We start from the raw sequence: 9,855 nt of genomic DNA on the forward strand, positions 1-9,855 counted from the left end.
AGATTGTTAAATCTTTTGCTAGACTAGCCTAACCAATTCGACCACCTAATGGACTCTATAAATGTCTACAAACTTAAATGGCAGACTTTGTTGACCGCATCAAATTTTGATTTTTAATGTGCTTGTTGAATATAAAAATGGGTATGAAATGAAAGTTGCATTAATAATTGACAATTATTCCCCATAGAATGCTTATAATAATTAATAAATGATTTTGAAAATATATTTATAATTTATCACAAGATAAAATTAAAATATATTTGATATTTTATTTTTATTAATTTATATGAGGAAATGAGAAATTGACTTGCGTGAGTTAGGGCAATGTTGAACAATGATCGTGAGGAAATGAAATAAATCTCTTTTCTAGCAGTTTAAACTGCTGTTTTTAGCAACAATTTTTCATTAAATATGAGTATAACTTTTTTTTTAAAAAAAAAATGGATAATCAGTAATATAATATTTAATCATATTATCTAAAATAAATAAATGTGAGTAAGTCATTTTGTCATATTGGCAATTTTGAACTAGGAGCTAAGGGATTAGATGCGATGCATTTGTTGAAATTTTGTCTCCCTCAATAATAATTGAAGATCCTTAATTACTATTGACTTGGTCTCTCTTAGAAAATACTATAAATCTAAAAAAATATTTTAATATTATATGTGTTGCGTCCTGGAGTATTCGCGGCGGTAGAGAAATATAGTTTAATGTCTTAGTATTGTACGAAGATCCAGCACACAATTAGATAAGTGAGAGGGTGTAGCATTCATAAGAGACACCCGAGTTTTTTACGTGGAAAACCCCTGAAAGGGGGAAAAACCACGGGGCCAGGCCCAGTTTGAATGAATCCACTAGTATTTGTAGTCGATTACAAATGAGGCCCTTCCTTGGGAGAAGGTCTTGGATTGATGTAGCAAATATACATCATATAGATTGCATTACATGGTAGGAGTGATGTCCTGCTTAAGGCCCGACGTTCAGTCCCTATGTCCTGCTGAAGACCCGACGTCCTGCTTAAGGCCCGACATTCAATCCCTACGTCCTGCTGAAGACCCGACGTCCTGCTTAAGGCGCGACGTTCAGTCCCTACGTCCTGCTGAAGACCCGACGTCCTGCTTAAGGCCCGACGTTCAGTCCCTACGTCCTGCTGAAGACTCGACATCCTGCTTAAAGCCCGACATTCAGACCCCGGTCTCCTGCCTACTACGGTCTTCCCGACCTCCGTCGCCTACAATGGTCCTTTCGACCTCCATCAACATTCAAAGGTCTTTCAGACCCCAGTCTCCTGCCGACTACGGTCTTCCCGACTTCCGTCGCCTACTATGGTCATTCCGACCTCCATTAACAAACAACAGTCTTTCTGACCCCGGTCTCCTGCCGACTACGGTCCTTCCGACCAAACAAACATGTATATGTCACACCTACCATGTAATGCAATCTATATGATGTATATTTGCTACATCAATCCAAGGCCTTCTCCCAAGGAAGGGCCTCATTTGTAATCGACTACAAATACTAGTGGATTCATTCAAACTGGGCCTGGCCCCGTGGTTTTTCCCCCTTTCAGGGGTTTTCCACGTAAAAAACTCTGGTGTCTCTTATGAATGCTACACACTCTCACTTATCTAATTGTGTGCTGGATCTTCATACAATACTAAGACATTAAACTATATTTCTCTACCGCCGCGAATACTCCAGGACGCAACAATATGCATAAAATATTATCTTGCTAATATTTTTTATTTTTTATTTTATCTCAATGATTGTCATAATTTTTTATTTTAAAAGCTTAATCTTTTATTATCATTTTATTAGTTTTTATCTTCAGATAAATATATTTTATTTTATTTTTATCTGAACTGCACTAAGGTAAGGGTAACATTGAGTTAAATATTTAACTAGTTAATATAAATTCAAATATTTTAAAATTTATTACAATCAATTTTTTATGAGGATGTCAGCATCTAAATTAGTTAAAATCATCAAGTCTATGAAAATAAATAAAAAACGAAACTATCAGTTTTTGAAATGTATTTCCTGTCCAAATCAACCAATTGAGCCAAAAAAATGTCTAATGGCAATAACATAAAAAACAGCCACCTAGTCACCGAATATATAAGTGATATAGTTTTCAATAGTAAGAGAACTATCATGAGGAAGATGTGTATATATAACACATAAAAATAAAATTACATTTCTATAAAAAGAATGAGCAAAAATCAATTACCTAAAAAAGGCTCATAATAACCCAAAATTCAAAGTAGTCGCCACTAGGGGTGTCAATTTCGGGTCACGGATCGGGTTCGGGTCGAACCCGAAATTGACCTGGCACTATTCGGAGCACGTGTAAAGAATAAGTAGCCAGTCTTGCCACAGCGTAACCGACCACGTGCTTTCCTGATTCTTCATTAGCCACTTCCATAACAAACCCGAACCGGACTCGTTTTTGAACCGACCCGCTTCAGGTCTAGGTCAACCCGACATGACCCGTTTCCAACAAAAAATTGCTAGTTTTCAGGTCAAAAATGGGTTTATCTCTTCTTTTTTGGGTAAAAAGGGTCAAAATCGAGTTATCGGGTCAAAATCGGATTTTCGGGTAAAAACGGGTCATTTTCGGGTTAAAGGGTTATCCCGAACCCTACCCGATTTTTTAAACGGGTCGAAATGTTGAACCTGACGAGTCGGGTTTTCGGGTCGTGTCAAATATTGATACCCCTAGTCGCCACTATTGAAGTGTAGTTACCATTCAAGATGGCTAAAAAAATGTAGAATATGCTATTCATCAATAATAGCAAATTAAAGCAAAAAGGCCGGGTGTCTCAACAAAAGAGAAATGCGTAGAAATGATTTCTCAACAATCCGCCCATGAAATGCCTCAGAAATATAATTAGCCATGGCAGGTGAAAGCAAAACAGATTGTACCAAAATCATAAGATAGAAATGCATTAACACTCAATAATTAACAATTAACAACAAGAAACATAACGATAGTCAATAACAAATATATTACAAAGAGCCTCCATTTATAAGAAAATTTATCCAAAACTAACCGAAATGCCACACGACCAATCAAAGAAATGAGAGATCAAAGAATTTTCGACCAATAAACTAGAGACATTATAATTGTTGCGGACTGGAACATTCGCGGCGGTAAAGAGATATGGAGTTTAGCGTCATAGTTTTGTATGAAGATTTAACACACCATCAAATAAAGAGAAGGGGTGCGAGAGCTATATAAGAGACACCCAAGATTTTTATGTGGAAAATCTTAAAGAGGGAAAAACCCATGGGATCTGGCCCAATTAAAATGATTATCCTCCTAATGTTTTTTGTCGGTGAGCGGCAGAGATCAAAGGGACTGTAGTTGGCGAGCGACAAAGTTTAGAGGGACCGTAGTCGGCGGGTAATGGAAGTCAAAGACACAGTAGTCGGCGGTCAGTGGCCAGGCTGTGGTCCAGCGAAGATGGTCAATGAAGGTTCGCGGCGATGGTGTTGGAGCTCTTGAAGCTTCAGATCTCTCTCCAATCTGTAGTAAAAGACCCACCTTTCATGTAGAGAATGATGATCTATTTATATATTTTAATGAGTGACAGACCCCATAAATATGGAGAAGATCGAACGCAGATTTAGAGTGCTCCATCGGACAATCCATATTGATCCCCCGATCATAGAGCATTTTTCAGTTGTTTAAGTGTCTTAATGATGTTAGAATTAAAAGATCTTGGGCTCGTTGGATTCATCTTGTCAAATCGTTTGATTTGAATCTAAGCATGTTATATGTGAATATCATTTTGTCATCCAATTTAGGCTTTATTGATCCTTCCAAATGCGGTTCAGGCACCCAAATAGGGCCCATTTGGGCTCGGATCGGACCGATTTTGGCGTTGTTAGGTTCACCTCTTCTAGATAGTTAGTTTACCTATAAGTTTGCTGAAATCAGGATTCGGATGGTCCCAAAATTAATTTTGAAAATTTCTAACTTAAATATGGCTTGAGATTCATGCAAGATCAACATTTTTTGTGAATTATCAATATATAACAATCATAGAAGCTGCAATGTATTAGTTAAAGCAAAGATATAAAATATTTTTTTTTTTTTTTGAGAGAAATTGGGGCTTTGCCCTTCTATTAACTGGTAAATATTACAGAAAATAACAAAACCTGTAATACATATAACCCATTTCCAATACACAAAACAAACCAAAAAGATCAAAAAAGGTCCAACCGGACTCAGAACAACAAAGAATTCAGCAAATCAAGCAATATAATAAGATGAATGAATTTAATTTAAAATTTTGATGTAACTAGCTAACTACTCCCCTCTCTTTTCTCTCTCTATCTCTACCCTATTATCCTAAAATTATATATTTTTTTAATTAACAATAATAAATTAAGATAAAATCAATATATTTTATTTTAAGTTAGGTCTAATTTTTTTTTTTTTGAACGGGGTATCTACGCGCTGCCACCCCCGAAGACAAGGCGCTTGACATAATAGCTAATCTCTTGGTTGCCCGCCCTGCAGGTGTTGGATCATGCACTTATTTTCTTCCTACTTAAAGAGTCGCAGTGCTTGAGAGAGAAATGGAACATGGGTTGTGGGGTTCCCAATCACGCTTGCCCAACAACCCAACTAAGTCTTCGTTTGGAATGACTTTCTTACTGCTTCTTAAATCAGCATTTTAGTAAAAAATTAATCATTTTAGTACTAAAAATCTATTTTAAGAAGCAATAAGAAAGCTATCCCAAACGAAGCCTAAGCTTGGTGGGGCAGGTCTAGTATTTGATATCAACTAGTACAATTTTCTTTAAGCATTTGATTATTTTTTTAATCATTTTAATTAAAAATTTAGCTATAGAATTAGTTATGATAATAATCAAATATTTATCTTTAGTCTTTCAAGCATGCTGTAAACCATTCTTATTAGTACATAGAAATGTAATTAAAAAATAATTGGAAGCCAACTCAGACATTGAGAAATTTGTCTATATAAGACAAAAATGCTACCTTTATAATAATCTCATCTCCTCCAACATTCTGTTACATGTAAGCACGCGAGAGATCGATATGGCAAAGTCTCTGATAATCAACAGAGCTCTTCTTGTCTTCACGATAAATTTGCTCGGCCTTTTAGTTCAGCCGAGCTCAGCCCAACTCCGTCAAAACTACTACGCCAACATCTGCCCTAACGTGGAAAGCATTGTCCGAAACGCCGTCACAGCAAAGCTCCAGCAGACCACCGTCACCGTCCCCGGCACCCTTCGCCTCTTCTTCCATGACTGCTTTGTCAACGTAATCGATCAACTTATACTGCTTTGTTTGCATTTTGTTCGACGTGGTACTAAATTCGATCTCTTTTTGCGTTGCAGGGTTGCGACGCGTCGGTGATTGTGGCGTCGACGGCGAGCAACACGGCGGAGAAGGACAACTCCATCAACCTCTCCCTCGCCGGCGACGGCTTCGACACCGTGATAAAGGCGAAGGCTGCTGTGGATGCCGTCGAGCAGTGCCGCAACAAGGTCTCCTGTGCTGATATCCTCGCCATGGCTGCCCGCGACGTCATCTCCCTGGTTTTATCGATCGCCTCTCTTTTAATCTCTTTAATTTCTCTTCTACTTATAATAATTTGCGTTATTTAACTAACACAGTCCGGCGGACCATCGTATGCGGTGGAGCTGGGAAGGCTGGACGGGCTTAGCTCAACGTCGGCGAGCGTGGACGGTAAGCTGCCTCTGCCGACATTCAACCTTAACCAGCTCACAGCCATCTTTGCGGCGAATGGGATATCTCAAACGGACATGATCGCGTTATCAGGTAGATGACGAACCACTTTAAGATTTTTAGGATGTTCTTGGAATGCAGCGTACCGCCATAATTTGCTTCACCAAGCGGACTATGTCAGTTAGGACTTAGGACCGGGTTGGGGTTCCCGCGGCTGAATATTGACGTATCGTTCGTCGCTTCGTCATGAAATTTAATTTAAAACAATAAAAATAAATAATTTTTTATAATTTATCATTTAGATTATATTGGGAATAACTTTATTATTATTGCTTTGATTTTTAGACTTCCACTTTGATTGAGATCGCTTTATTATTACTTCTTAAAATAAATTTTTAGTAAAAAATATATAAAAAAAATTATACAAAAAATTACTTTAAGAAGCAGTAAGAAAGTTATCCCAAACTAAATTAAAAATTTTTGTATGACTGCTATTTTACATTACTTTTAAAAGTTTTATGTGTTAATAAGTTATTTTTATAGCAATTTTTTTAAAAAAATTAGTAAAAAATTAATAATAACCTTTATAAAAAGTTGCAGCCGAATAAAAAATACTCTTAGGCTTCGTTTGGGACGGCTTTCTTTCAACTTCTTAAAGCGGCTTCTTATAGGCTTCGTTTCGGACGGTTTTCTTTCCACTTCTTAAAGCGGCTTCTTATTACAAAAATTTTAATTCTTGTACTAAAAAGCCACTTTAAGAATAGAAAGAAAGCCGTCCCAAACGAAGCCTTAGTTATTAGCTTTTTTAAACAGTCATACACCGCTGGATCTACCTAGTCTTTTTTGCGAGTTTATGCATTTTAATTTGAAGGTCATATGACATGTAAAATGAAGAAAAATAGAGTAAAAAAAGAAATTTAAGAATTCAGATTTATTTTAAGATTTAATATATAAATAATTAATACTCTTTTAAATTACATTTATTTTAAGTATTTGAAAATTATTTAAAACTAATTATGACTAAATTTTTTTGCTTTATTCTTATAAACTTCTTAGAAATTATTGCCTTGTGTACTTAAATTGGAAAAAATAATTTAAGGGCAATTTGGGGCAATTTTTTTCATGCTTTGCTTTTAAGATCATGGCTATAATTTTTTTTTTTATTATTACTTTCTTGTTGCTACTAAGAAGTTTTTTTTTTCTTCTACTTTGCATTGCTTTGCTTTAAACTTCAATTACATTTGCAAAAACTTACAGCCATCACAAGCTGATCCTTAAAGTCATAATAATTACTTATCAACTAACTTCGAGCTGAGGGCGTGTTAGGGAAGAAATGATTCTGTGATATCACTGAACAGTCCAAAGGCAACTTAGAACGTGGCACGTCATCCAGTACTGAGTGGTACACAACAGCGATTCACATAAAAAAAATGATGTACGTGACACGTTCTTATTCGTCTTTAGACTTTGTACGATGATCACATAGAATAATTTTTAGTGTTAGGTACCTTCCTAACTAATTTGCTTTTTCAAATCTCTAATACATTTCTTTTTTGCTTATTGCTTTTCCCTTCATTTTAGAAATTATGTTAGCAAGATGTTACTTTTATAACTAGATTAAGGCTTCGTTTGGCGCATATGTCTTAATGCTTTTTGAAGTAATTTTTTTGTACAAGAATTTTTAATTTAAAAAATTTTTATACTAAAAAATAAATTAAAAAAACAATAACAAAGCTGTCCCAAACGAAGCAACTCTTCATATATTAACATATTTATAAAAGTAATAACAACTTCCAAAAAAATTATTTTAAAAATATAGTTAGTTATAGCAGTCTCAAAGAAATCCTAAATGTTAATTTTTTATTCAACTTTGACAATTTTTTTTTTCTTATTATAGACAACATAAGTTCCATCTAACGTTACATTAAAATTAAATTTTTGTTGGTCACTTATTTTTTATTTATTTAATTTTCATATGGGATAATATTTAAATTTATATATCTAATGAAGTAACATTAACTCTCTAATTTTAGAATCAGATCTTTTTTGGTCGGTTGCATGCTGTCATTCATTGTCAATAAAAAATGTTCGAATTAATCAAATTAATTAATTAAATTGAAATGAATTAATACATATTATTTAAGTAAAAAATTAAAAAAATTTCTGACGTGAGCTTTAGATTTTTTATGCCCCTATTTTTTTTTTAATCTTTTTATCAAAGAGAGAAGGGCTGTTTGATTTGAAGTAAAGTGGCATAAGCATTTTAAATATAGGAATTTTTGAAAATATTAATATTTGATCTGAAATAAATGAAATATAGAATAACATTTAAAACTATTTATAATTCATATTTTAGATCAATTTTGTTGTAATAAAAAATTGTTAGATACTTAGATTTTATATATTTTTTATTACATTATAAATTTTCTGTCATTATCATCATAAGCCATGGCCACTACGGGCCACTCTAAGGCCACGACCAACGTTGACCTTTATGGTGCATTCATTTTACTTTAACTTAAAAAATAAATAAAAAAAAAATAATTGCCTGTATTTATTTTATACTCATCCAAATAATTGAAATATTTTAAATATATTGAAATTTTTCACATTGTATTTTTATTTAATTTGTATTAATTTTTCATCGAAAAATACATGCATATCGAAAAATACGTGCAGCCCTTAAGCATTTCTAGAACCAAATCACTAACTTTTTTGTGAATTTTACTGTTATTTAAAATATGGATTATATAATTAAAATATCAGTATTTACTATTTAGAAGATTTTTGGTGCAATTTTTATCTGAAAGGAGACGAGGGGAAACGGTCAATACCAATATTATAGGCTTACAATTTTTTTTTGGGACGAAATAAATTTTTACTAAAAATATGCTTTAAAAAGCAGTACGAAAGTTGTTCCAAACTATTCTCTTTGGAACTAATTTCTTATTGTCTTCTAACAATTTTTTACTATAAAACTTTATTGCCTAAGAGCTTTTTGCTCTAAACTTCTTTAGAAAGCAATAATTTAGGATATGATTTTTTATTATTTTCTAAAATACTTTTCTACTACATAATTTTTTTAAAAACATAAAAAAATGATGACCAAAAGTTGTTCCAAGCTTTGTTTGGGACATCTTATTTGTTAATTTCTAAATAATTTTCTAAAGAAAGCATTAAGAAGGCTGTCATAAATGAAGCCTTAATCATAATAATTACAAAAATGATTAACTAACCAAACAACTAAATTCTAGCTCACAGTTTAATATGGTCTATGTTTCATTACAGCGGCCCACACAGTTGGTTTCTCACACTGCGATAAGTTTTCAAATCGGATCTACGATTTCGGGGGCAAGGCCGGTTCGATCGACCCAAGCTTGAACCGAACATATGCAACACAGCTGCAGATCCAGTGCCCACGCAATGTAGATCCAACCATTGCTGTTCCGTTGGACCCAGTCAGCCCACGGGTCTTTGATAACCAATATTATCTAAATTTGCAGCAAAGAATGGGCCTTTTGAGCTCCGACCAAGTTCTTGCCGAGGACACCCGCAGCAGGCCTACAATTAATAATTGGGCTGCAAACTCGGTTGCCTTCAATCAGGCCTTTGTGGCCGCCATAACCAATCTGGGCCGTGTCGGTGTAAAGACCAACCCATCGGAAGGCAATATTCGTCGGGATTGCACCGTGCTCAATTAATTTGCACGAACCGCCGTGAGAGTTTGTTTTTATAATTGCGCCATGCTTAATTATAAAAATTTAATATTTTTAGAAAGTTATTTAAAAATATTTAAAAATTTGTTTCAAATAAAATCTTAATTATTAATTATTTAATCGCTTGTTTAAAATAATTTTATTTTCGAAATTATCCCCAAGCTTTCAGAGAATTAGTTCATATATACTTGCTATTGTATGTTGGCTCTCTCACACATTGATTGTAGATGAACATCATTTGGTCTTTGTGGTTAATTGTAATAGAATAATTGATTAATATAATGATTGTTTACGAGCAACATTTAGCAAGTAATAGTATAATAATGACAATGTGATTGGGATAATATCACCAAGATGATTTGACAAATTATATAGTAGTGATAGTGATGGAGTATACGAGGTGGTCTATTGGCT

General features: G+C 34.0%; 1 protein-coding gene across 1 annotated transcript; it reads left to right on the forward strand.

Moving 5' to 3' along the window:
• Window positions 1-5,066: 5,066 nt before the first annotated feature.
• LOC110097445 (peroxidase 51-like) lies at window positions 5,067-9,484 on the forward strand. The gene is made up of 4 exons (XM_020823818.2): window positions 5,067-5,296; window positions 5,374-5,574; window positions 5,653-5,818; window positions 9,014-9,484. Exons 1-4 carry the CDS (start codon window positions 5,072-5,074, stop codon window positions 9,424-9,426), a joined length of 1,005 nt encoding a protein of 334 aa, XP_020679477.1. The 5' UTR covers window positions 5,067-5,071; the 3' UTR covers window positions 9,427-9,484.
• The last annotated feature ends 371 nt before the right edge of the window (window positions 9,485-9,855 follow it).

This window comes from Dendrobium catenatum, unplaced genomic scaffold (genome assembly GCF_001605985.2).
Source record: "Dendrobium catenatum unplaced genomic scaffold, ASM160598v2 fragScaff_scaffold_1482, whole genome shotgun sequence".
Lineage (NCBI taxonomy): Eukaryota > Viridiplantae > Streptophyta > Magnoliopsida > Asparagales > Orchidaceae > Dendrobium > Dendrobium catenatum.